We start from the raw sequence: 27,995 nt of genomic DNA on the forward strand, positions 1-27,995 counted from the left end.
CAACTTTGGTGAGTGGCTGACATTTAAATAAGGTTTTCAGGGTGGACCAGAAGTTCTTCAGATGGAGAGGCAGTTGCATTCTGGCAGCATGGACAACTATGCTAAGGCACAGGGCCTGAAAGGGCCTTGCATCCAAAGGAGACCAGCATGGCCAAGTGTGAGGGCAGCTGTGGATGGACCTGAAAGGCAGGAGGCAGCCTCGGGATGGGCCACTCTTTGGAGATTCATGCATTGGGCAACAGAGAACGCAAACATATTTTCTGCATCAGGGACTGGTTTGATTGATAAAAATACAAGTCTGGGGAAGTATGAAGGAAAGATCTGAGTGGACAGGGTCTGAAAGCTGGGAAACCAGAGGGGAGGGTATCACCTAAATACTAAGGCAGTGGTGATGAGTAAGAGCTGAAGAGGAGATGCCAGGTCTCAGAGCTGGTTAAGGAGGAATCTATAGGATTTTGTGACTAGACATGGGTGGTGAGAGCCAACAATGGCATCAAATTTGCCAGATTTTGAAAAGTCATTGATGACATCTTCTTTCAAGACTGAGAATGCAGGAAGTGCAATTTGGGGCTGTGGAGATGTTCTACAATGTAGCTATAAAAGCTGAGGCATCTTCTGAACTCCATTTGGGTAGATCCAGGATGCAAGAGGCACTCTGAGCCTGGAAAACCCAGAGGAAAACAAAGAGGTGCTGGGAAATGAAATGTGGGAATCGTGGTCATCATGAGGACAAGGAAACAGGAATTACGAGAGTGTAAGGAGGTGGGAACATCATCCCCGGCGCAGTGCCTCTCAACTCGGGGAGTTTTTGGTCCCTAGGGGACATTTGGCAGTTTGGAGGCTCTTTGGTTGTCACAACTGGAGGCAGTGAGTAGAAGCCAGGATGTTGTTAATTCTCCTTCAGTCCACAGGGCATCTGCACAATCAAGGGAATAGGCAGCAGAATAAGAACGCAGCAAGAAAAAGAGCGGAATCTAAACAGTGAGTGGCATGGGTTTGAGGGATGCTGCTGGAGGCAAAGGAAAAATGTTTTTGAACAATCAGGGTATGAATAGGGCCGCGTGCTGCTGAGAACGGGGAAGACATTGGTCATTCTAAGTTAAGAGGTTATGAGTGACGATAGTCAAGTGCAAACAGACTCCATAAGGTAATGGGAGCAAAAGGCAGATTATAACGAGGGGCAGAGGTGATCAGGAGGTGAGAAGATGAGACACCCAGGGATGACTGTCTCTCCAGAGTTTGTTGGTTTGCTGCACAGCCTCTATAGGAAACAGTATGGAGGTTCCCCCAAAAAATTAAAAACAGAACTGCCACTCAGCAGTTTCATTGGTGAAAGGCTCAGTCCCGCAAGACCACCCCCTATTCAGACATTGCAAGTCCAGGTTACCACCTGTTCTTCTGACCAACTGGCTATAAAGATCTCAGGTTCCTGTGACCCACCCCCCTCTTCTTGAGTTCAAGAATTTGCTAGAATAGCTCACAACACTCAGGGAAACTCTTTACCTACGCTTTTCAGTTTAATATAAATGATATTACTCAGGAACCACCAGAAGAAGAGAAGCCTAGAGCAAGGTACGGGGGAAGAGTTTGCCTTTGGCAGGTGTATCTTCCTCCCAACACCTCCGCTTGTTCACCCATCTGGAAGCTCAGCAAGCCTGCCATTCAAGAGTTTATATAGAGAAGGGGATGACAGAGGGTGAGATGATTGGATGATATCACTGATTCAATGGACATGAGTTTGAGCATACCCTGGGAGATGGTGAAGGACAGGGAAGCCTGGCATGCTGCAGTCCATGGGGTCACAAAAGAGTCAGACACGACTGCAAGACTGAGCAAGAACAATCTCCAGGTTCCCTCTATCCTCTTTTCCAGTAGGTCAGTGGGCAGGGCTGTAAGATTCCAGTCTCTAATCATGCAGCCTTTCTAGGGACCCGCCCCATCCCTGGACTAAAAACGCCACCCTAAGTCACTCAAGTAGCATAAACAACTATAATCAAAAGTTGATCAAAAGCTCCTTAAGAAAAACAAAGACACTCCTGTCATTCAAGAAATACCAAGGGTTTTTGGAGCCTGTGCCAGGAGCCTGGGACAAAGACCAGATATATATATATATTTTTTCAAATATATTCCTTATTTTACCATTTAAGGCTTCCTGGACCTGGGTCATCCTTATGCAAGTATGTGAAAGTCATTCAGTTATATCCAACTCTTTGGGACCCCATGGACTGTAGCCTGCCAGGCTCCTCTGTCCATTGGATTTTTCTAGGCAAGAATACTGGAGTAGGTAGCTATTTCCTTCTCCAGGGGAGTCTTCCTGACCCAGGGATCGAACCCAAGTCTCCTGCATTGCAGGCAGACTCTTTATTATCTGAGATACCAGGGGCCCAGATCGTCCTTAGGGTTCGCCCTAACCTGCCTTTACTCAGCTCCTTGGAAAACTGGTCTGGAATTCCATTTCTCTATTTCTCCAAGCCTAATAACTACTCAATTCTTTATTATCCTCATGCTCTCATTCTCCCTCAACCCCACACTCCACTAAAATGACTAGAAAATTTGCCTGTACTAGGCTGAAGCCAGTGGGCCCTTTTTAAGTCTTTGCTTTACTGAACTTCAACTTGCCACCTGCTTGTTATTATATATCTGTCCCCTTGGTGTCTGTGGTATAATTTCCTCTTGTTCTCTTCCACTTTTTCATTTTTCTTTTTTTTTTTTTTAACCACTCCTTCTTAATCTCCCTGGCTTTCCTGCCCGCAGTTGAAACCTTGGTATTTCTCATGGCTTGTCTGTGAATCAGCCATCAACTTTGTTATTTAGTATATTCTCCTTGTGGAGATTTACCATTTAACTCCTAAATATGTTTCTGTAGATCTCACACCCTGCCCACCAGTTCGAACATCAGGTTCATGTTTGACTGTTTGCTAGATATCCCCAGCTCAGGGTGGCTCAGGCCATAAAGAATCTGCCTGCCATGCAGGAGACCTGGGTTTGATCCCTGGGTGGGGAAGATCCCTTGGAGAAGGGAATGGCTACCCACTCCTATATTCTTGCCTGGAGAATTCCATGGACAGAGGAGCCTGGAGGGCTGGAGTCCATGTCCTTGGATATCCCACAGATCCCTAAAACTCATGCACATGTGTTCAGCCATGTCCAACTCTCTTGCAACCCCATGGACTGTAGCCTGACAGGCTCCTCTGTCCATGAGATTCTTGAGTCAAGAATACTAGAGTGGGTAGCCATTTCCTCCTCCAGGGGATCTACCTGACCCAGGGATCAAACCCATGTCTCTTTCATCTCCTTCATTGCAGGGGGATTCTTTACCTCTGAGTCACCTTGGCTTCCCTAAAGCCCACCATCTGTGAAATAGAATTTACCATTCTCCACTCTTTCCAATTCAACATTCAAAACCTTAAAATACCACCCAAGAAAGTGCACCTCCCACGTATAATCAATCAATGAGTTTTTTAATCTAAAGAGTTCTGACTGCTGTCACCCGTGCAACGTGTTTGGGGTGCGGTGCTTCAGGCCTTATCATCACCGGCCTGATTTACTGCCACGGCTTCATAACTTGGATCCCTGCAGGAGCTCAATCTTGCTTTCCTTTAAATTCATCTTTCATCCTGTTGCCAGAATGAGCTATCAAAAAAGTAATTTTGCAGTCCATAAAAATGGCAAAAGATCTCATAATATGTAAAAATGTTCATGATACACTGCTTAATAAAAAAAAAAAAAAAAAGCAGGCTCCTAAACAGTAAGTTCATTCAAATCCCATTTTGGTCTTCGAAAATGTGTATATACGTTCCAAGAAATGAGATGGAGAACATACATCTGAATATTAGCCAGAGTCTTTGTCCAGTGGTAGACCTTGAGTGGTTTGTGTTTTTTATTGATTTAGTTTTCCAAGTGTTCTGTAACGAGCACATGTTAGTTTGAAATTAAGAATTAGATAAATCTCACAAATCCAATGATGTTGATTTCTTCCTTAAAATCCTGAATTAACTCTCTGCTGGTGCTGGAATAATGAGGTATGAGTGAGTACTCAGTCATATCTGATTCTTTGCGATCCCATAGAATGTAGCCCACGAGGCTCCTCTGTCCATGGAATTGTCCAGGCAAGAATACTGGAATGAGTTGCCATTTCATTCTCCAGGGAATCTGCCTTTCCAGGGATTGAACCTCCATCTCCTGAGAGGTCTTCACTGCTGAGCCACCAGGGAAACCCGGAAAAATGAGGTAAAAGCACTTTTCTCATGGCAGACAAGCCCCTCCATAGCCCAGTCACATTGCTCTCTGGCCTCCTCTCCCCGTCGTCCCACATCATAGAGCAGAGGTTCTGAAACATTAGTGATCAGAATCACTGGGCCCCATCCCCAAAGTTTCAGATTCTGTAAGTCTGGGATGGAGCCCAGGAATTTTCAGGTCTAACAAGAGATAAAAATGCTGTTGGTCTGGGTACATATTAAAAAGATTTTTATTATTGTGCTAAAATTTACATAGCAAAATTTTACTATGTTAATTATTGTTAAGTGTACAATTCAGTGGCATTAAATACATTCAGGATGCAACCATCATCCACACTCAGAACTTTTTCATCATACCAAATAGTAACTCTGTACCCATTAAGCAATAACTCCCCTCTTCTCTCAGCCTCTGCTCAATTTCTGCTCTACTTTCTGTGTCCATGAATTTGCCTACTTTAGGTACTTCAATTAAGTGGAATCATACCATTCCATTGTTTGTATTGACCACATCTTTTCATTCATTTGTAGATGTACATTTGGGTAGGTTCCAGCTTCTGGAATGTTCGTTAGAACATTGGTATACAAGCACCTGTTTGAGACCCTGTTTTCAATTCTTTGGGCAATATACCTAGGAGTGAAATTGCTGGATCATGTAGTAATTCTATGTTTAAGTTTTTGACCCCTTAATCAAATTTATTTCAAACTGGAGATGAGTGCAGTTCAGTCACTCAGTCGTGTCCAACTCTTTGTGACCTCATGGACTGCAGCATGCCAGGCCTCCCTAGCATCACCAACTCCCAGAGTTTACCCAAACTCATATCCATTGAGTCGGTGATGCCATCCAACCATCTCATCCTCTGTCATCCCTGCCTTCAATCTTTCCCAGCATCAGGGTCTTTTCTAATGTGTTGGCTTTTCATATCAGCTGGCCAAAGTATTGGAGCTTCAGCTTCAACATCAGTCCTTCCAATGAATATTCAGGACTGATTTCCTTGAGGATGGACTGGTTGGATCTCCTTGCAGTCCAAGGGACTCTCAAGAGTCTTCTCCAACACCACAGTTCAAAAGTATCAATTCTTCAGTGCTCTGCTTTCTTTATAGTCCAACTCTCACTTCCATACACGACTACTGTAAAAACCATAGCCTTGACTAGATGGACATTTGTTGGCAAAGTAATGTCTCTGCTTTTTTAATATGCTGTCTAGGTTGGTCATAACTTTCCTTCCAAGGAGCAAGCGTCTTTTAATTTCATGGCTGCAGTCACCATCTGCAGTGATTTTGGAGCCCTAAAAAATAAAGTCTGACACTGTTTCCACTGTTTCCCCATCTATTTCCCATGAAGTGATGGGACCGGATGCCATGATCTTTGTTTTCTGAATGTTGAGCTTTAAGCCAACTTTTTCACTCTCCACTTTCACTTTCATCAAGAGGCTCTTTAGTTCTTCTTCACTTTCTGCCATAAGGGTGGTGTCATCTGCATATCTGAGGTTATTGATATTTCTTGATTCCGGCAATCTTGATTCCAGCTTGTGCTTTATCCAGCCCAGCGTTTCTCATGATGTACTCCGCATATAAGTTAAATAAGCAGGGTGACAATATACAGCCTTGACATACTCCTTTTCCTATTTGGAACCAGTCTGTTCCATGTCCAGTTCTAACTGTTGCTTCCTGACAAAAAGAGGCAGGTCAGGTGTTCTGATATTCCCATCTCTTTCAGAATTTTCCACAGTTTATTGTGATCCACACAGTCAAAGGCTTTGGCATAGTCAAGAAAGCAGAAATAGATGTTTTTCTGGAACTCTCTTGCTTTTTGATAATCCAACGGATGTTGGCAATTTGATCTCTGGTTCCTCTGCCTTTTCTTAAACCAACTGGAACATCTGGAAGTTCACGGTTCACATTGAAGCCTGGGTTGGAGAATTTTGAGCATTACTTTACTAGCGTGTGTGGAGAAGGCAATGGCACCCCACTCCAGTACTCTTGCCTGGAAAATCCCATGGATGGAGGAGCCTGGTAGGCTGCAGTCCATGGGGTCTCGAATAGTCGGATACGACTGAGCGACTCACTTTCACTTTTCACTTTCATGCATTGGAGAAGGAAATGGCAACCCACTCCAGTGTTCTTGCCATGAGAATCCCAGGGATGGGGGCGCCTGGTGGGCTGCTGTCTATGGTGTCGCACAGAGTTGGACACGACTGAAGCGACTTAGCCGCAGTAGCAGTTACTAGCGTGTGAGATGAGTGCAATTGTGTGGTAGTTTGAGCATTCTTTGGCATTGCCTTTCTTTGGGATTGGAATGAAAACTGACCTTTTCCAGTCCTGTGGCCACTGCTGAGTTTTCTAAATTTGCTGGCAGATTGAGTGCAGCACTTTCACAGCATCATCTTTTAGGATTTGAAATAGCTCAACTGGAATCCCATCACCTCCAATAGCTTTGTTCGTAGTGTTGCTTCCTAAGGCCCACTTGATTTCACATTCCAGGATGTCTGGCTGTAGGTGACTGGAGATCAGAAGCTCAGAAGATATCTTGGGTAGAGATAAGGAATTGAAAAAAAACAAAAAAAAAGATAGTAATTAAAGCAATGAGAGTAGATGGTATTTCCCAGATTTTTTAAAGTATTTCTCAGTTTACTGGCTACATAACATGGCATCTGGGACCTTAGTTCCTCACTCAGGGATTGAACCTGTGCCCCCTTCATTATTGGAAGTGCAGCTAACCAGTTGATCACCAGGGAATCCCTTTCAGCAAGGTTTTTGAGGCTGGTGACCCAAAGGAGAATTCCTGCCATGGAGGCAGAATGAAAGTCAGCAGTAAGTTGAATACACAGCAAGGAGAAAAGGGAGGCAGTTTTTAAAGGGCTCTTGGGGACAAAAAGTTTTCAACGTTGAATCTTTTTTAAAGTTGTTCTTTTTTGTTTTTAAATACTTTACTTATTTAGGTTGCTGCTGGCTCTTCGTTGCAGTGCACAGGCTTCTATTGTGGTGGCTTCTCTTGTTGCAGAGCACAGGCTCTAGGGCATGGGGGCTTCAGTAGTCATGGTGCAAGTGCTTGGTTGCCCCGTGGCATGTGGGATCGTCCCTGATCAGGGATTGAACCCAGGCCTCCTGCATTGGCAGGTAGATTTGTAACCATCGGACCACCAGAGAAGTCCCGAAGTTGTTTTTTTTTTTTTTTTAAGATGATTTTTTTAGAGCAGTTTTTGGTTTACCACAAAACTGAAAGGGAGGAATAAAGATTTCTCATATACTCCCTGAGCCTACATATGTATAGCTCCCTTATTATCAACATGATTCATCAGAATGGTGCTTCTATTTTTTTTTTTTAACCAAGGATGAATCCAAATCAACATATAGTAATCACCCTAAGTACATAGTTTATCTTAAGGTTCACTCTGGCTCTTATACATTCTCTGGCTTTGAAAGTGAAAGTCGATCTGTCGAGTCCAACTCTTTGTGGCCCCAGGGACTTAGTCCATGAAATTCTCCTGGCCAGAATACTGGAGTGGGTAGCCTTTCCCTTCTCCAGGGGATCTCCCCAACCCAAGGATCGAACCCAGGTCTCCTGCATTGTAGGCAGATTCTTTACCAATTGAGCTACGAGGGAAGCCCTTGGATAGATATAAATTGACATATGGACATCATACCATCATACAGGGTACTTCACTGAACGAAAAGATCACAAACATATGTGCAAGAACAAATGACACAGAACAAAGGACACGGAATAAAAGTTTTTGTCATCCACCCTTAATGACCAAACTCCATCAAAGACAATTTGTTCTCAATTTATTCCATTTTCTGCCTGTAACTTCCTACAGCCACTTCCCTGAGCTCTTAGCCCAACTCCATTTTCTCCAGAGCTCCAAGAAGCACTCCTTCCCTACACAGCTAAGACCAGAGGACCATCATGTTGGTTGTTCTCACTCAACTCTCTAGTCCTTATGCCTCATACTATGCCCAACTCTGGCTCAGTCTATTCTTACAGCTATAAGAATTCTGAAATGACAGTGTTTTAACTTCAGGTTATGTTTCATTCTTGTTTGGCAAGTGAAAGTGAAAAGTGAAAGTGAAAGTCACTCAGTCGTGTCTGACTCTTTGCGACCCCATGGGCTTAGTCCATGGAATTCTCCAGGCCAGAATACTGGAGTGGGTAGCCTTTTCCTTCTCCAGGGGATCTTTTCAATCCAGGGATCGAACCCAGGTTTCCCTCATTGCAGGCGGATTCTTTACTTGCTGAGCCACAAGGGGAGCTGTTTGGCAAATCCCCTTACTGATTTTGGATCTCCTTACTACTCTTTTCCCCAGCTTCATGCTCTCCACTCCTATCACCCATCCTCGACCACTTCTGAGTTAATAACCTCACTTTCTACTCCACAGAGGAAACAAGCCACCACTCAGACACTGAAGCCAGAAAGTTAGGCATAGCCTTTGACTCTTTTCCTTTTCTTGGTGTGATATCCAATCAGTTACCTTTTCCAATCATCTTAAAGACTTTAGGGGAGAGAGGAATTAAAAATACATGATAATCAAGTACTTTAAAAAATTCTGTACAGCAAAACAAAGACATACTTTTAAAAAAGCCACATGATACATTAAATACATGAAAATATTGATAATTTTATAAATAAAATCATTTTAAACAGTTAATACATGGTAAAATTTCTCTGATACAAGATGACATATAATTCCATGATCGATTTTGAAAATATAAAAACTACCTCTTTTATAACTTAATTTTATAAAAATTATCAAAAGTTAAAAAGTGCTAGATATACTTCCATTTGTTCCATTTTTAAAGCAATTGTAGCACAACATCTGACCTTAAAAAGATAAATTAGGGCACAAAGTTCATCCTATATTGCCTAAAAGACTTTAGAGACTTTCTAGGCAGTGGGAAAAGCTGGAGAGTCCAATGTCAGCGAAGGCTGTCATCTGCCCAGAGCTACCTGTCCTTGTTCTCAGAAACAGGAGATTCATCCTTCCCGACCCACATCTACCAAGGAGTCTTTCTATGCATACTGGTTCCTAATTTTCAGGATAAAATGTTTCTGAGAGAATTATGATTATTTAAATCCTATGCTGATACTGAACCTCTTCTAAAGATTGAGGCATTTTACATTTGAATTTTATACACAAAATCATAATCCAATTCCAAATGAAAAAGAAGATGCTTCATTTGGTCACTTGATTTCATATCACTTGTCGAGGTAGGTAGGATAATTTTCTTCTTTCTCTGAAAACTGTCCCGGCTATACAAACGGTGGTTGTACCGGAAAGGGTTCTAATGCTTTTTCTGCATTCTTCCAGTTGTGAAAATTCTCTCTGTACCACTCAACTGATAAGACAAAAGACAAAACAAATAAAAAAACCTAAACATCAGTTAACCATATTTACTGAGTTCCTACTAAATAAGAAAAGTCTTGCCCATCAGCTAATGTGTAGGCAAAGATTGCCTAATGATGAAAACAATTCGATTTTGAACCAATGATGTTAATCAGGAAATGTTTCATCACCTGGAAACTTAGATTTAAGAATCAACAATTTTGGGGGGAGAATGGATACATGAATATGTATGGCTGAGTCCCTTCTCTGTTCACCTGAAACTTTCACAACATGGTCAATTGGCTGTACCATACAAAATAAAAAGTTTAAATAAAAGAAAAAAAAAAGGAATCAACATTTCTTTTTCTCTTTAACTTCAAAAGTCCTTCAATGCTGAATTTGCTGGTTAAAACATTCTGATTTTAGACAATTCAGGGGAAAAGGTAGCTAAGTCACTTGTGCTGGTTTTAAAGTCATAGGAAAAAAGTATAGTGTTTTGTTCATGTAAATAAATGTCACAATATTGCATGATAGGCATAGTGAGATGACATGAACTTCCTTCTGTTAATATGTAAAATTACTTTATTCTGCTATCTATAACTTTATTAATAAAAAAAATGATAAATTATCTTTGAATTTGCTTTTTAGAACTCAGTATAAGTATCTTCTATGTCCAGTTCTGAACCAAGACTTTTTTCCTACACTTGGGTATCTTTTTTCATGAGTTCATTTCTAAACAGAATTTAACAGATATACATACATATACACAGATTTTATATAGACTTATTTTAATATATTTCTGCTGCACATATTAAATTTGTTTCCTATTTGTTTGTTTCAGTATAAAAAGACTCAAGAGACTCAAAGACGGCAACTGTCTCTATTTTACCAAATCTCAGATGCCTGATCTTAAGATGAACCATTACTTTACAGATTAGTAAAAAAGAAAAAAAGTTGAAACAAGAATTATCAGACACTGCTGCTGCTGCTGCTGTGTCGCTTCAGTCGTGTCCAATTCTGTGCGGCCCCATAGACGGCAGCCCACCAGGCTCCCCCATCCCTGGGATTCTCCAGGCAACACTGGAGTGAGTTGCCATTTCCTTCTCCAATGCATGAAACTGAAAAGTGAAAGTGAAGTCGCTCAGTCGTGTCCGACTCTTAGTGACCCCATGGACTGCAGCCCACCAGGCTCCTCCATCCATGGGATTTTCCAGGCAAGAGTACTGGAGTGGGGTGCCATTGCCTTCTCCATTATCAGACACTAGTGACTGTAAAACACATACCTCTGAAGGAGGTGAAAAAAGTGAAAAATGTGTATCTGAGAATCAATGAAATAGGTATCTGACAAATGCTAATAAGAAGAAGCCTGATCAGAAGTTAGTCTGTGTTCAAGACACTTCATTACTAATGTTAGAAATACATTAAATGCAAAAATTTGAAAAGCGAAAGTGATTTACCATAACATTCTGCCAAATTTGTAGTGTCCTAAAAAACAAATTATTGTGCCTTAAAATTTTTCTGAATCTCCCCCTACCCTCAAAGGATCAATTCATAACATACTTGTTTTTTTTATTCCTTCTTTCCAAGGTACTTTAGGCCTCCATCCCAAGCCATGTATTTTTTCTGACTTCATTGGATATCTCATGTCATTGGTAGGTCTTAGAAAACAAAACAGGTTGAAAATGACACTGTGGATATATATTTACAAATCTAAATACTTAAGAGAAATGAGTCTATAATTCAAATTTTTTTCTCAAAAATTTTCCCGATGACCCCATTATAGAAAATTTATAAAATAAAGTATATGTTAAAAACCACCTATAATTCATATGCCTAACCCTCTGTGGCTTATCCTTTACTTATTTCAACCACATATAAACTTGTTAGGACTCTTTATGTTACATGCCCTGGGTCTGGTAGTTTATAGACATTAGAAATTATATTTTAAAATACTGTCATAGCAAGATGTTATTATCCCTATGTCACACTCAAGGAAATCACAGAGTTGGAAAGGGTCAATAAACTTTAAGTCATACCAGTAATAACGTTATACTTTATTCTTATTACGTGTATAATTAGGAAAAAATATTTAGCAGAAAACTGAAGAGGAAAACTTTTCTGGGTAAGGACATACATTTATAATCTTATAAGTACCTAAGACTTCAAAACTCCCCCAGTTTTTTAACTTGTTACTCACCTATCATCAACATAATCAACCCAGTTTTCCATTTCAGACTCTGAATTGGTCTCTTTGATCTGTCAAAAAGGAGAAGATGTTTAAGTCAAATTATAAAATGAGATCAGTGAATAAAAATGGTATTCAACTGATTCAAACTACAAGAAAAACAGCCTCCTCCAAGTGGAGAAGGCAGCTAAGGTGAATAACATTTTTATTAACACTTTCTATACTTTATAATCTAAATTCTAGCTGAAGCTCAGAAAGATTACACATTATAAAAACTATAGGAAAAAATGAATTTTTTGGCTTTTGATTATTACTGAGTATGATTATTATGATTTAAAATCAGAAACGTCTATTTGATGTTCATCCCTGTTGCTGGCACAGAGCTCCTAAAAATACCTAAGTGATGAGAGATAAAGGTGTTGTTTGCTATTTATAAAAAGTCCCTTCAACTACATCACAGTTTATGTTAATGAGTGATTTTTGGAAAGCCCCTAAGAATGAAGACTGGTTGCCAAGGGAACCAACCCAGCAATTACAGGATGGAACTCAGCCTCCCTGCTTCCACCTCCGGGGAGGGGAGGAGACTCGAAGTTGAACTAATCATCAGTGGCCATGATTTAATCCATCATGCCTACTTAATGAAGCCTCCATAAAGACCCCAAGAGGAAAGCTTCCAGGTGCTGGGAGGGCGGCACACACGGAGAGGGCAGGAAGCTCCATCTCCTTTCCCTCATATCGTGTGCCCTAAGGATCTCCTCTATTCTTTGTAATAAACCTGTAATCCAGTGGGCAAACTCTTTTCCTGAGTTCTGTGATTTCCTCTAACAGATTATCTCAGACTTATACCTGGCTGATCAGAAACACAGGTGAGTCAGGTCTCGGAACTGACGTGTGAAGTGAGGGCAGTCTTGTGGGACTGAACCCTTAACCTATGGGATCTGACACCATCTACAGGTAGATAATGTCAGAATTGAGTTAAACTGTAGGACCCTACTAAGCTGGTGTCTGAGAATTGCTGGGTGTGGAAAACCCACACATTTGGAGTATAGAAATGTTCTGTGAGTATTGCCAATGAAAACATGCTTTTCCATTTGCTCAGTCACTCTTTCTACTGCATCCTGAGATTTATAATTGATGCTCACTAATACATACAGAACCATTATTTATATATCATTGTTTCTTGATTGTAGGGCACATGATTTAACATTTGATTTCTTGAACTTGATTATGTCTTATAATGCATATGTACATTTAATATAGTGGAATTTTTTTTTCCTGGAAAGCTGTTACTGAATAAGTGATACACTTTCCAAAAATGACACATAAATGGTAAACTGTTGATTATGACAAAATTTGTGATTATTGTCACTAATTCAGTGACTATTTTGAAAATATTACCCTTTTATAATATATACATACCAGCTGTATTAGTTCTTTGGCAAGCTGGAGAACTGACATTTCAAAATTGGTTCCAATGTTATAAATTTCACCTGGTTTTCCCTTTTTGAGGACAGTGAGAAATGCTTCTACTACATCAGTAGCATAAAGGAAATTTCTTGTTTGAAGCCCTGACCCATGAATGCAGCTAAAAAGATGAAATGAAAAAGAGAATCATAAAGTGTAAAAAAGTAAGCTCTCCCAAATCCGGGTAATGCAATGACAGTACAATTTCAGAGAAGCCAATTCCCATAAAGATCCTAGATATCTCTTACTGAAAATACAAATTCTCATGACTTCTAAATTTTATCCATAATTCTTAACACATCTCCAAACTGTCTGTGGGTACTCATTAGGAAAATGGCAAACACGTAAGTGACCCCTGCAGAAATAGTTATTCATCAATTCTATAGCTTAAGTTCATTTTGAAGACTATCTATAGTTCTAGGAATTAAATACATCTTTTGCAAAAATAAAATTACATAAAGATAGATGGCAAATTGTTTAATGCCATAACTCAAACTTTTAAGGTAGATTATTTAAGGATTAAAATTATTTTAGTAACCAAATTATAAAGATGAACCATTATAATTATTTTAAAAACTATTACTACTAGTTGTAGAAGGCATTCTTACATTTGTTGTGACACTAAACTCTAAGGCCTCCAACTCTACCGCTTTATGATTTTCAAGAAAGACGGACACTAAATACTCTAACATACCAGAAAAACATGCATATAAAGGTAAATAACATACCATTTCCTGTTGTGTTGTAGTAAAGATATAAATTTTGGAATAACCTAAAAGAATATTTAAATATCATTTCAGATTTTGGAAATTCATTCATAAGTATAAACTTGAACTCATCATAACATTAAAAGATTATTATTGTTAAGAAGCACACGTAAGGATAAATTTTAATTATCAGTTCACAAAATACCTATTGTAATTTTGATAAGTAAAAGAACTCTAAGATCATTTCCTATTTTATAAAACCAGTTATCACTAGATTAAAATGAAGATAAAATGATATAAATAGTGAAAAAGAGTTCAGGTAAAGTCTTCATGAACAGTTTATTCTCACTGTAAGCTCACTTTTGTGTTGGTTTTCTGTCGGCATGAATCATAGCTTACTTTTTACTTTATATACAGTATCTACACAATAAGTTATTGTGAAATTAATATAAAGCAATTCCAGTGCCACTGTATACAAAGAAAATTCATGTTAAACATGGTGAGACAAGAAATTATTAAATTAATAATAAACATGTTAAGAATATTCTAAAAATTAAGCCAACTGTATATTAATATCAGCAGATTATGATATGGCCCTTTTCTTTAGGCAGAAGTAAGAAAACCCAGCTCAAAAGTTTAGCAGTGAGACTAGTAGTTACTTAACATTGGGCTTTATGGTACAGAATCACCATATACACATTTTCAGCCTTTTAACAACACGTCGTATTTGCTAAACTACTTTCTGGAAGACACTCAGGCCTGCATAATACAGAGGAGTTGGGGAACAGTTAATCAGCGGACTGTAAGACAAATTTATGTACAAGCTTCCTGCATCACTCTCTAACTAGTGTCTACCTTTCTTTACAGCCTGACATATGGCCTGACTGCAAACTAGGAAGGAGTCTTCACCGGCAAGATATTAATGATGGGAGTATTCTATAGTGCTTTAGAATCCTGCAACTACAAGGCATCTTCACATACATCATCTCACTGGATCTTTCAAAATTCTTCCTAAATATTATCATTACCCATCAAGTTAAAGATGATGCTCAAAGGGCCCAACTTTGAGGGCCATTCCAGCTTGTAAGTATCAAGGTGAGACTTAAATCAAGTTGTCAAACTCCAAACCTATCGAGATTTGCATGTGGCCTATATAGCATTTATAATTATGGTTAATTACAACATAAATTATTTTGTACAAATAACTGAAGTGAGATTATTTTAAATCATGAGAAGTTACAATCACTAAAACACAATGTGAATTTAAAGTAAAATGTACCTTTTCTGGATATTGATGCGGTCCATAAACATTACTGCTTCGTGTGATGACAACTGGAAACTTAAAGAGTATTTGACATTAAGGTCATGGAAAGGTCCAATAATTGATTATCTAAAGATAAGCAGTTTTAAAATATGGGCACTTTTGGCTAAATAATTCTACACACCTTTAGGACAGAAATGAAGGGATTTTTTTTCTAATGTAAGGTTCCTGAAAAGACAGGAGAGGATGAGATTCAGAAAAAGACAGAGGCTCCAAGAGAAAGAAGAGTCTCTTTACTGGGACAAGGGAAGGATGAAAATAGATGGAGGCAGGTTTGTAGGTCTGATTGCAGGAAACTAAAGACATTTCCACCTGATTATTTCAAAGACCATCTGAGATGTTAAACTTCCAAGTTGGCTTTCTCTGTTGGACCAGCCCTTACAAATGAAAAGAGCTACAAGACCAACGCTACTGGACCGTAAGAGGCTAGAGAACCTGAAGTAATCCCTTGCTTCTCCTGTCTGACCCAGTCCTGAATAACTGGAAGATCAGTGGGAAGTGAAGTGCAGGGATTTGAGCTGTTGATTCACAGTGGGCAAGGCTCCCACGGGGACAATGACACAGCCACGGGGACAAATCCAGCTCCATTCATGAGGGGCCGAGAGGAGAAGTGGCAGGTAAGGGAATCTCCTCTCCCTCTGTCTCCCTTCACTCTGAGGACTCCTTGGAATCAGGATTTTCCAACAAGGCTTTTCACTCTAGATGTCACACTCTACCTATTAGCGAGGTAGAAACAACATATATACCAATTGCCCCTTTATTTTTTTATTTGCTGTTTTGGCCATACTGTGTGGCTTGCAGGATCTTGGTTCCCAGACCAGGGACCAAACCAAGGCCCATGGCAGTGAAAGCGCCAAGTCCTAACCACTGGACTGCCAGGGAAATCCCCAGAAATTGTTCCTTTAAATGATAGACTGGATAAGAAGAAAGGTCAATGCTTTGACCACAAAATGTTGAAAATTAGTTTTTTAGATTCCTTAATACATAACTTTTCTCAGGCTATGTCTTCTATTCTAAAAATAAAATGCTGGTTAATGATAACCTAGAGTTTTAATACCTAAGTCCAAAAAAAAAAAAAAGATTCCAGTTTCTGAAGCCAATTCTTACCTTATACTGTTCCCAATAAGACTGTACAAAACACTCAGCAGCTGCTTTAGATGATGCATAAGGATTTGTAGGTTGTTTGGGTGAAGATTCATCAAATTCCTAATTTTAAAGATATATTAAAAAAGTAAGTATTATGTACACTTCCTAAGTTGAAAAATCAGAGACCATATTACAAACTTGAAATGTTAACCACCTACATTTAAAAGACATTTATTGAAACCCAGCTATGTGCCTGGCACTTTTCTAAGCACTTTCTTTACATGTAGTAACTTCTTTATAGTTCACAACAACCCTACAAGGAGGGCAGGACAGCAAGTGCAAAGTCCCTGAGACAGAACTGAGTCCAGTGGAACTACAAGGAGGCTGGTGTGAGGGAAGAGAAATGTGAGATGAGGTTGGAAAGCTAGAGGCCAGAGCATGTGGAACCCTGAAGGCCTCCATCAAAACACTGATGGGTTTTTGATCAGAATAACATCAAGATCTGACTTAGGTTTTAAAAAACATCCTGGCTACTGTGTCATACCTGATGTAGGTCGATGAGAGTATAAGAAGGAAGAGGCTTGCTAATAAAAATTGCAGAGAGATTTTGCAAATGGTTGATTCTCAGAAGTGGGATGGGGCATTAAAGAGAAACAGTCAGGTCTGCTTTTTCTCATTATAAGTCTTTTCAAGCTACTTTTTTTTTTTCCATTCTATATGTGTTTTGGTAAATAAATATATTTTAAAAATAAAATGAGGTCACTGGAAACACTATGAAAAATAAAGACTGAACAATGGAGCCACTTTTTGTGTAAAAGTATAATGTTTACAAATGAGTAACAAAGGAGAACAGATTCCAGCTTCTATAACAATTTCACACTCACTCCTTTACAGTGCAATGTGCTTTTCTGAGCAGAAGATAAGGGAGACAGGCCTTACGCTGCAGCCTAACTTATACATGCGCTGGCCCATGGGAATGACATTCATGATCTAAGACTGGGTGGGCAATAAGAGCTCACTTTCAAAACACTGTCAAATTATATAAAATCTGTACCAGACTAGGCTGTTGTTTCCTATGTGGGCTGGTATTACTTGATTTAAACAATGGAATAACAGTCTGAAGAGTCCCACAAGTGTGTAAAATCAGAGGATTAAAAAAAAGACTAGAGTATTTTCATCAGACAAGTTTGTATGGTGGTACAGGGTAAGTAGTTGAAACAGACATCTTCTAAGCTCACCTTATCAAGACTGCCTCCATAGACCTCATCTGTGCTGACGTAAATAAATTTCTCCACTCTGGCTTCATGAGCAGCACTTACCAACACATGAGTACCGTAAACATTAACATAGGTAAACTCAAAGGCACGGACAAATGAAAGGTCTAAAAAAAAGAAGAAAAATCCAGAACAGTTCCTTTCAAGGGACAAAGGAAATAGCAACCAGTATACTCAGGCATGGGCTTCCCTGGTGGCTCAGACGGTAAAGGATCAATGTGGGAGACTTGGGTTCAATCCCTGGGTTGGGAAAAATCCCCTGGAGGAGGGCATGGCAACACACTCCAGTATTCTTGCCTGGAGAATCCCATAGACAGAGGAACCTGGGGGGCTATAGTCCATGGGGTCTCAAAGAAGAGCTCTATTTACGTTTTTTCATTTACCATAACTGCAACAGTGGTAAAACTAACATAAAGGTGAAATGCTATTTATGACTTCTTCAAGCTTAAATTGCATACTACATGTACATTCTTAGAACCTAGAAAACTATCTGTGCTATTTTTATAGGAAACACTTTTTGTTTTTAATTCTAAAAAGAAAAAGAAGACATGATACAGCTAAAATCTTAAGTGCTCCTAAATTTTAAAAGTTTTGGACCAACTAAAAGGTAGCAGGGTTTGCTTTGCTGATATCAAGAATTATTATAAAGTTACAGTAATTAGAGTGTGGTAATGGCATAAGGATAGACAAAGACCAGTGAAACAGAACAGGAGCCCAGAAACAGAACCATGCGTATATGGGTACTTGAAACTGGTTTTAGAAAAGGCAGAGGAACCAGAGATCAAATTGCCAACATCTGCTGGATCATCAAAAAAGGAAGAGAGTTCCAGAAAAACATCTATTTCTGCTTTCTTGACTATGCCAAAGCCTTTGACTGTGTGGATCACAATAAACTGTGGAAAATTCTTCAAGAGATGGGAATACCAGACCACCTGACCTGTCTCTTGAGAAACCTGTATACAGGTCAGGAAGCAACAGTTAGAACTGGGCATGGAACAACAGACTGGTTCCAAATAGGAAAAGGAATATGTTAAGGCTGTATATTGTCACCCTGCTTATTTAACTTATATGCAGAGTATAGCATGAGAAACGCTGGGCTGGAAGAAGCACAAGCTGGAATCAAGATTGAGGGGTGAAATATCAATAACCTTGAATATGCAGATGACACCACCCTTATGGCAGAAAGTGAAGAACTAAAGAGCCTCTTGATGAAAGTGAAAAAGGAGAGTGAAAATTTGGCTTAAAGCTCAACATTCAGAAAAATAAGATCATGGCATCTGGTCCCATCACTTCATGGGAAATAGATGGGGAAACAATGGAAACAGTGTCAGACTTTATTTTTTGGGGCTCCAAAATCACTGCAGATGGTGATTGCAGCCATGAAATTAAAAGATGCTTACTCCTTGGAAGGAAAGTTATGACCAACCGAGACATATTAGAAAGCAGAGACATTACTTTGCCAACAAAGGTCCATCTAGTTAAGGCTATGGTTTTTCCAGTGGTCATGTATGGATGTGAGAGTTGGACTATAAAGAAAGCCGAGCGCAGAAGAATTGATGCTTTTGAACTGTGATGTTGGAGGAGACTCTTGAGAGTCCCTTGGACTACAAGGAGATCCAACCAGTCCATCCTAAAGGAGTTGGGTCCTCCCAGGACCTAAAAGTCCTAAAGTCCTGGGTGTTCACTGGAAGGACTGATGTTGAAGCTGAAACTCCAATACTTTGGCCACCTGATGCAAAGAGATGACTCATTTGAAAAGACCTGATGCTGGGAAAGATTGAGGGCAGGAGGAGAAGGGGATGACAGAGGATGAGATGGTTGGATGGCATCACCGACTCAATGGACATGGGTTTGGGTGGACTCCAGGAGTTGGTGATGGACAGGGAGGCCTGGAGTGCTGCAGTTCATAGGGTCACAAAGAGTCAGACACGATTGAGTGACTGAACTGAACTGATCTCCAATAAAGGGGCTGTGGGAAAAGGCTGAGTCTTTTCAATAAACTGTGTTGGGTCAAACCAATATTGACATGTGGAAAAAAATCTGAATGTAGAAGGCAAAATGATGACTTTTATGAAAAGAATATAAGAGAATATCTCCATGACCTTGGAGGTATGAAAAGAATTCTTACACAGATAACAAAGAGAACTAACCCTATAGGAAAAGGTAGACAAATGGACTACACTGAAGTGAAGAATTTCAACTGGTCAAAAGATACCTTTAAGAAAGTGAAAAGGCCAATCACAGATTGAAAAACAGTAGTGGCAAAAGGCTTGAATTCAGAGTACATAAAGGACTTAGAGGAATTCCCTGGTGGTACAGTGGTTAGCAGTAGGTGTTTTCACTGCTGTGGCCCCGGGATTCAATCCCTGGTCAGGAACTAAGATTCCATAAGCCATGTGGTGAGGTCAAAAGTAAATAAATAAATAAATGACTAATAAAAATCTGTAGTGGAAAAAACGGACAATTCTTTAGAAAATGGTATACAGACTTACACAGAAACTTTCTAAAGACATATACGAATACGAAAGGGAGCAGAATATTCCAATAAACAAATGCAAAGGTTTTAACCTCATTCATAATCAGGGAAACATATAATAAAGTCACCAAACGCTGGAAGTAATAGTAAGCATCTCATAAACTGCTGGAAGGCAAACTGCTTTGTCATTAATCAAATAAAAAAATTTGTTCTAACAGATATGAAAGATTAGTCAATATATTGTGTAATCAGCACAGGCACAAAGAGACAAATGGGGAGTTGAGAAACAGTTCCTTATATAAAGATACTTGATATATGACAGGGCAGTGAAAACTGATGAGCTTTCCCATAAGCAGAAGAGATCCAATTAGTATTCAAAAATAAAACTGGATTCTCATCTTACAATGCATATAAAAATCTATTTCAGATGGATTACAAATCGAAATGTGAAAGGCAAAACTGCAAACCTTTTCAAAAATAATATAGGAGAATATATTCAAGACCTTGGGGTGAAAGAGAATTTCTTAAGACCCCAAAAACATTAACAATAACATAAAAGATGCATAAATTAATTAAGATTTATGTAAGAACATCTGTTCAGCAAAACACACTAGCAAAAACATGGAAAGATAAGCCACAGAGTGGGGAGAAGATATCTGTAATACATCCAACAAAGGACTAGTATCCCGTCTATACATATGTGTGTGTATATGTGTATATACACACATATATGTATATACTCCTACAAATCAGTGAGAAAAAGGCAACTAACCTAATTTAAACACAGGCAAAAGATTTCAATAGGATTTCACAAAACAAGAAATTTAAATTATTAAGAAACCTATAAAAGGTACAGCTTCATTAGTAATCAGGGAAATACAAATTAAAACCATAATGAGATATCACTCTGCACACTACTCAGATTGACAAAAATGGAAAAAACTAACAAAACTAAGATTTGGTGACATCTGGAATAACAGGAGATTTCCTACACTCCTGAAAGAGAAGAAATTCATACGGTTGCTTTGGGAACTAATTGGAAATTATCTCTGCATTGAAGTGTGCAGATCTTATGATGCCAGCGCTATACTGAGAGAAATGTGTATTAATGTGTACCAAGATGCATGTGTAAGAATGTTTTAATGGTAGTACTGTTCAAAATTCCCCCAAGTGCAAATAATCCAAATGACCAACACGAGTAAAACAGACATAGGAAGTGTTATATACTTAAAGAGATGAATACTGTATGTCACTGACAATGAAGAAATTATACCTCCACCCAACTGCAGGGATGAATCTACCAGCATGGAATATCAAGACCAAACACACCTACATGTTATTTTATGTATGCCTTTTTATAAAATCTAAAAACAGGCAAAACTAACCTAAACTCTTTAGAGATAAATACAGAGATATTTAGAGATAAATAGAGATAGTAAAGCTGCAGAGAACACCAAGGGAAATTGTAACTTAAAAATCAAGTACTAAGGCAGTAGGAATACTACTTCCAAAGAGGGCTCAGCAACATTCTACCTTTTGTTTAGGTGATGGCTACCTGGCTATTTTATTATCATCATTTATTTAACCTTACTTGTAAATTCTTCTGAATATATGTTATATTTCACAATATAAAATGCTAGACAAATTATTAGAAGATATCTCAGGACAAAACAGTATGGATAATAATATAAGGTATCAACCATCCACCTTAAGAAAAACAATATAAAAATACAGCTGAAGGCCCATTTCCCCAGAAGGAATCACTATTCTGGATTTGGTTAAACTCAGTTTTCAGATAATGTTCAAGGTTACATTTTACCCTACACTAACACAGGTAATCTGGAAAGCACCAAGTAACCCGATGACAGAGTGACCATGGGCTTTTCTGATAAACATGGTATATGTTCCTTCACATACGTTGAGTACCTATTTGTTGGACCCCATTACTGGACCTTGATTTTGGCTAGACACTGGAAAAAAACTTCGCCTATCATAGCTGCAACATAAAACAGTGCTTACCTACATGTGTTTGTGCGGCAAAATGTAGTACTATGTCTATTTTCTCTGTTTCAAAAAGTAGTTTCACGAAGTGAGAATCACATATGTCACCCTATATTAAAAAGCAAACATGAAAAAACTAAGTCTCATCGAGCACTCTCCATCATAATAACCGTTTTATTTCATGAACAAAAAAAATGATAAAAAAAAAAAAAGTTAATCCCCACCCCAGGTGTAGAAAAGAATATCTTGAAAATTCAGTTGAGGGGTGAAGTACAGTAATGGGGTATTTCTCCTGCATTCTAGTATATAAGATACTCAATTCAAAATATGTTTTTGTAAATAAGTATCTAAAACAGTATTTTTTTGAGCACCAACTACTACTATGGACTGTGCTAGTTTTTTTCCTTAATATTCTTGCCAACCTGAGGTAACTATGTTAGCAGGAAAAAATGTAAACATATTTTTAAAAGTTTGAGATAACCATTATTGAAATATATTTAAAATAAGTGTAACAACTGGAATTATGGATTTCACCACAACTAAGTAAATATTTTTAATGTTATATGTACATACTAGTTCTTCTAAAAATATGTATTCTTAACAATTCTTCAGTAACTGAAGGAAACACTTTCACACAGAAGTAAAAAATTATGAAATGTTTGCCTAGTATAATCTTTACGATCTGCTGTTAAAAAGAGAGTTTGTACAATTACTTAAAAAACATAAATCACAAGGCAGTTCCATTTGACATTAAAATTTCCCTTTCTGAATTAGTGATGTGGTTTATTCTTTGGACTCTTCGAAGAGCGGCTAATAAGAACCAGCCTTCCAGGGCCAATTCATCAACTTCATGGGAAAAAACTACCATGGGCTGTAAGCTGGGCTTTTGATGACTCACTGACCTAAGTAACACCCTATTTTGTATCAATCTCTTTAAATCCTAGCAAGGCCTTATTTAGAAGGCTAGTGAGGACCTAAAAATTACATACCATGGAAGTTCAATCAGCTACTCATAGATCTGCCAAGGCACCAAAAATCAAATGTAACTATAATGCAGTATCAGTCTACAAGTATCAGTAATATTCTCTATAGCACATGTGCTTCTGAAATTAAAAAGGTCATTAATAAGCATGCTTTCCAAGCCTATATCACACAGGTTTATAAAGTAGAAAGCTATAATAATGTCTGAATGACTAAGAGGCACAGTACAAAATAATTATATAATTATAAGAATACTTTCATACCTGTATAAATTTATAATTTTGTTTATTAGAAATGGTTTCAAGATTCTTCAAGCTTGCACAGTAATCCAACTTAAAATAAGTAAGGGGGGCAAAAACAACACAAAAAGTGATAATAAATAGCTTTTCTTATAAAATATCAATTTATTTTAAATACTATAGATCTTCTAACCATAACATTATTAGCAAATCAGTATATACCAATGGGGGAAAACTTACTGTCTGTGGTAGGCAGGCAAAAATAATTAAGACTTAAAGATTATTTTTTGTCTTTATATTTTTTTACTATTATGCTTTATGAAATTATAGTAACTAATTGTATCTTGTGCTTAAAGTCAACAATGCAATGATTATGAATCATGGCTTTCAGAATCTCCAGGGAGATTACAATTATTACAGAAATATTCTCAAAACTAAATTAATTTAACTACACTTTAGTTTTTAAAATAAATATGCAATTTTCAGGAGGTGGCAGTTATAAAACCATATAATAAAATAAAATAATCAGAATACCTTAATGCCAAAAAAGGTTAACAGCCACAAGATTACACTAAATATTACACCAAATGTTGAATTAAGAGTGAAGACTTTCTTACAGTAAAAACACCATAGTTAAAACCTTTACATTATGGGCTATGATAACAAATTTAAAAGTATCAAGACTTGATGTAAGATTAAAAACTTGTATGCTCACATGACTAGGTAGGCTAAGTTGCTAAAAATGACTAAATACAAAACTAAAATATCAGCATGACAGGATTCTAATACTTTTTAAAAATATAAATAAGTTTCAGTACACAGAGTTCATTTTCTTTTTACATGGAGCTCATTTTTGTCAAACTTACCTTGTCTAGATTTATGATCATATAATTTGGATAATCTTCTACTAAAGAGACAATCATATGTGATGCTCTATAGAAAAAAGCATATCTTGTTAGTAGAAATTTAACCTTTTCCTTAAATTTTCAAATGTTACCCTAAGCTATTGAATATGAGGAAACTATTCAAAGATGCCATCAAATTATGGCAAGATAACAGAAAGAATAACGATGCTGAATATACGATCCACACTTTTCATTAATCTTCTCAACAGTATTGATACACAAGGTCTTACCTTCCCTTTTACACTATGGTGAAGAGAGAATTCATTGGTCCTGGATATAAAAAAATAATTAGCCAAAAGATGCTACCCATACATGCTTTGAGTATGGGAGTAAAGCAATATCATAAATACAACAGGTGATGGTCAGTACAAATGGACTTAGAACTATAATGTGCTTTTGCAGAGACCGTAGGCATAACTATGTAAAAATTAAGCTCTTATGAGCATGGGACTTGTCCATGTTTAATGTAATCTTATGGCAATTTCTGCATGTCTACAGAAATCCTATTTCTTGATATAAGAATTTGGTGGTGTAAAGTAGAATCCTGGGGGCGGGGAGAGAGGAAGGTTCTAGAGAAGTTCTAGGGTAAACCTTGGTTTCCAAGGCTAAGAACTGCTGAAACCATCCTGAGGTGAATATCCATAGTGGCATTATGGGTATCAGAGGACCCTGAAGTGGAGACAGAGGCATCTGTGAGATAATCCACCAGATTTTATCATATGCACCAAAACGCTGGGCTCCTAGGAACAAATTATGAATCCAGAGTTTGTACATGACAGCTCTTTCACAGAATTTTCTAGGATGTACCTTTCCTGGGCCAGCACTTTGCCACCCTTTTATGCCCACGTTTCCCTTTCACTAAAGAAAACTGGCCTAGTACCCTCCTCCAAGTCACTGACCCATTAGAAGAGGTGATCTAATGTACTAATGGGCTGGGAGCATTCTGCCAGGTGTTGAGGGACCCATAGTCTCTGCCTTCACCAGTTTACATCCTAGGATGCAAATGCAGACACTAAGTAAGTAAACACAAATATGCAATATTATTTCAGGTAGTGGTAAGTGTGTTAGTTGGGAGAGGGGCTACTTAGATAGGGTGGGCCAGGTGGAGGTGATGTCTGAGCAAACATCTGAACTGAGTTATGCAAAAACAAAGAGCGTCAGCAAAGAGGACGCAAGGACCAACGCCTCAAAAGAGCTAGCCTCCCATGTTTCAGGGGGTAAGGGTGGCAGGCACAGAAAAGCAAGAAAAAGAAAGACAGAAGATCAGGTTCCAGCTTGGGCCCCTGAGAGTCTTCTAGATGTAACTAAGAGTCTGGATATTATTTTAAGCCTGAAAGGAACCTTTGGAGTGAAATGAGACACCTGTTTACTTAACAAACACAGACTCTGTGCGTGAGAACAAATTCTAAGGGAACAAGGGTGAAAGTGATATGACTAATCAGGAGGTTACAGTAGTAGTCTAGGCAAAAGCAGACAGTAACAGGGTTTAGGGTCAAATGGGGAGGAAGGCGAGATGTGGTCGCTTAGGAAGTAGAGAGAGGACTTGCTGATTAAAGTCCTCTCCGTGTGAGACGGATTCCGTGTGAGACGGAAAGAGGCTTTCAGACGAATGCTGCTGCTGCTAAGTCACTTCAGTCGTGTCCGACTCTGTGCGACCCCATAGATGGCAGCCCAGCAGGCTCCTTCGTCCCTGGGATTCTCCAGGCAAGAACACTGGAGTGGGTTGCCATTGACTAGTATAGGTCAAAACACCGGCAGAGGATTTTTAAGTCGGCTGCATAAATGAAACCTCTCTCATAATCCAAAAACCGTTTCATGAAGCCTACACGTACAAGGCCTGTGTTTCGAGGAGATGAAGGTAGGGTGGGAACCGGACCGGGCTTGGAGCAGTTGATGAGCTTTCTGCAAAGCGGGAGTGCTCAAAAGAGTGACAGGTACATCTCCGGCCAGGTAGAAAGGGGGACAGTACCACGGCACTTCTGCTTTGATTGGGAGACGTTTAAAAGAAGTCGTAGTTTCAAAGGAGCCACGTCTTCACAGGCCAGGAAAGGGAGAGAAGGTGGAATGATCCAGGTTGTGCCTTAAGACCCTCCCCCCGTCAATCAGATCCCCAAAGCTGGTCCTAAGTTGCCAAGTGCAAGCAGAGGCGCAAGAAAAGGCTGGGGTTTCTGGGGAGCCACTATTCGGCCCGCGGCGCCGTTACCTACATGAAACCAGCACCCCCGGTCACCAGGACCCGCTTCGCAAAGCTGTCGGGAGGACCCAAGGACTCGGCGCGGCCCGCAACCGACATCTCCCAGCTCAGCAGGGATTGGCACCGTAAAGTGCCAGGTCTGTAGATCGTAGGGAAGTTCCACCGCGACTTTTTGCGACGCGTCCCACTCCCCGCGACACGTTAAAGGAGCAGACAGCTGCCGCTTCCGGAGCTTAGACCGACTTGTCCCCGCCCACCGAGGGCTGGGCGGGGCCCTCCTGTGTGCGCGCCCAGGGACAGCCGAGAATCCTAGGAACAGTGGAGCCTGGCAGTCTGCAGTCCATAGGGTCGCACAGAGTCGGACAGGACTGAAGCGACTTAGCACGCACTCAAGAAGAATGGGAATACTCAGTATACGTGGAAGTGTCTTTTTGTTACAGCCTTTTGGAGGGAAACAAGTAGTAACATATATGAAAATTTCAAACGCAGAGACGACTCTCAGTTCAGTTCAGTCGCTCAGTCGTGTCCGACTCTTTGCTGCTGGACTGCCAGGCTTCCCTGTCCATCACCAACTCCCGGAGCTTACTCAAACTCATGTCCATCCAGTCGGTGATGCCATCCAACCATCTCATCCTCCATCGTCCCCTCCTCCGCCCGCCTTCAATCTTGCCCAGCATCAGGGTCTTTTCCAATGAGTCAGTTCTTCACATCAGGTCGCCAAAGTATTGGAGTTTCAGCTTCAGCATCAGTCCTTCCAATGAATATTCTGGACTGATTTTGTTTAGGAAGGACTGGTTGGATCTCCTTGCAGTCCAAGGGACTCTCAAGAGTCTTTTCCAACACCACAGTTCAAAAGCATCAATTCTTCCACGCTCAGCCTTCTTTACAGCCCAACTCTCACATCCAAACATGACTACTGGAAAGACCATAGCTTTGACAGATCACTCTATGATCCCCAAATTTCATGATGTATAATATAGATATTGCGAAAAAACGTATGTTCACTTTTATATTGCTTACAATAACAAAAATCTGGATACAATGTATATGCCTAAAAGTATTGTCTCACTTTTTAAATGTAATGGGCTGATAAAATTTAATGCAATTGAATGATAATGGCCTTTAAAAAGGATGTTCCAACATGGAATGAATGCCAAAATATATTGCAGTGAATACTTATGGTTTTATCTGACCAGACTTCCCTACCTTTTATCATCTTCCCAAGTTACTCACCCAGGCAGCCCATAGAATGTGCATCTGACTCACCATACACTAACTGAGTCCTCTTCCTGGGATTTGGAATTGGGCTAAGGTTTCAGCATAGTCTGGTTGCTCTTATTGAACTCTGAGGACCTATAAAAATTTGCGACTTGTTAGCTATACTCAGTCAAATGAAATGAGGAAGCAAGAAGCCTGTCTTCAATGAGAGAGAAATGAAGTTGATCATGAAGATTAGAAAAAGAAGAAATCTTCACAGTATTCAAGGCCCATGTTCAGATTTTTTTCAGGACCAATTTTATTCCTCTCCTTGGTTTACCAACACCACCAATTTGTAAATGTTAAGTCTTAAAGGATCCACCCTGAACTACTAACAAGAAGTTA

General features: G+C 39.2%; 1 protein-coding gene across 3 annotated transcripts; it reads right to left on the reverse strand.

Annotated features, from left to right (window-relative positions):
* Positions 1–9,025: 9,025 nt before the first annotated feature.
* On the reverse strand, positions 9,026–26,629 carry TGDS (TDP-glucose 4,6-dehydratase). Of its 3 annotated transcripts, none has more exons than XM_055542777.1 (12): positions 26,407–26,625; positions 24,161–24,227; positions 23,319–23,387; positions 22,093–22,183; positions 17,562–17,704; positions 16,345–16,443; positions 15,196–15,255; positions 13,938–13,981; positions 13,165–13,330; positions 11,758–11,816; positions 11,121–11,218; positions 9,026–9,573 (listed from the first exon to the last, which is right to left on the reverse strand). In XM_055542777.1, exons 1-12 carry the CDS (start codon positions 26,490–26,492, stop codon positions 9,488–9,490), a joined length of 1,068 nt encoding a protein of 355 aa, XP_055398752.1. In that variant the 5' UTR covers positions 26,493–26,625; the 3' UTR covers positions 9,026–9,487. The 3 variants fall into 3 exon arrangements, with proteins under 3 accessions (XP_055398752.1, XP_055398753.1, XP_055398754.1); XM_055542778.1 differs by having other exon boundaries at positions 24,430–26,541; XM_055542779.1 differs by lacking the exon at positions 17,562–17,704 and having other exon boundaries at positions 22,097–22,183; positions 26,407–26,629.
* Between the last annotated feature and the right edge of the window lie 1,366 nt (positions 26,630–27,995).

This window comes from Bubalus kerabau, chromosome 12 (genome assembly GCF_029407905.1).
Source record: "Bubalus kerabau isolate K-KA32 ecotype Philippines breed swamp buffalo chromosome 12, PCC_UOA_SB_1v2, whole genome shotgun sequence".
NCBI classification, from domain to species: Eukaryota; Metazoa; Chordata; class Mammalia; order Artiodactyla; family Bovidae; genus Bubalus; species Bubalus kerabau.

What these genes read in the sequence shown, in the direction of transcription:
- TGDS (XM_055542777.1), bottom strand. Translation starts at nt 26,492, where the DNA reads ATGTCGGTTGCGGGCCGCGCCGAGTCCTTGGGTCCTCCCGACAGCTTT. An exon ending in CGCATCAATATCCAGAAAAG is followed by an intron (nt 13,982 to 15,195) that starts GTACATTTTACT and finishes ATATTCTTTTAG; the next exon opens with GTTATTCCAAAATTTATATC. An exon ending in AGAAGGAATAAAAAAAACAA is followed by an intron (nt 9,574 to 11,120) that starts GTATGTTATGAA and finishes TTGTCTTATCAG; the next exon opens with TTGAGTGGTACAGAGAGAAT.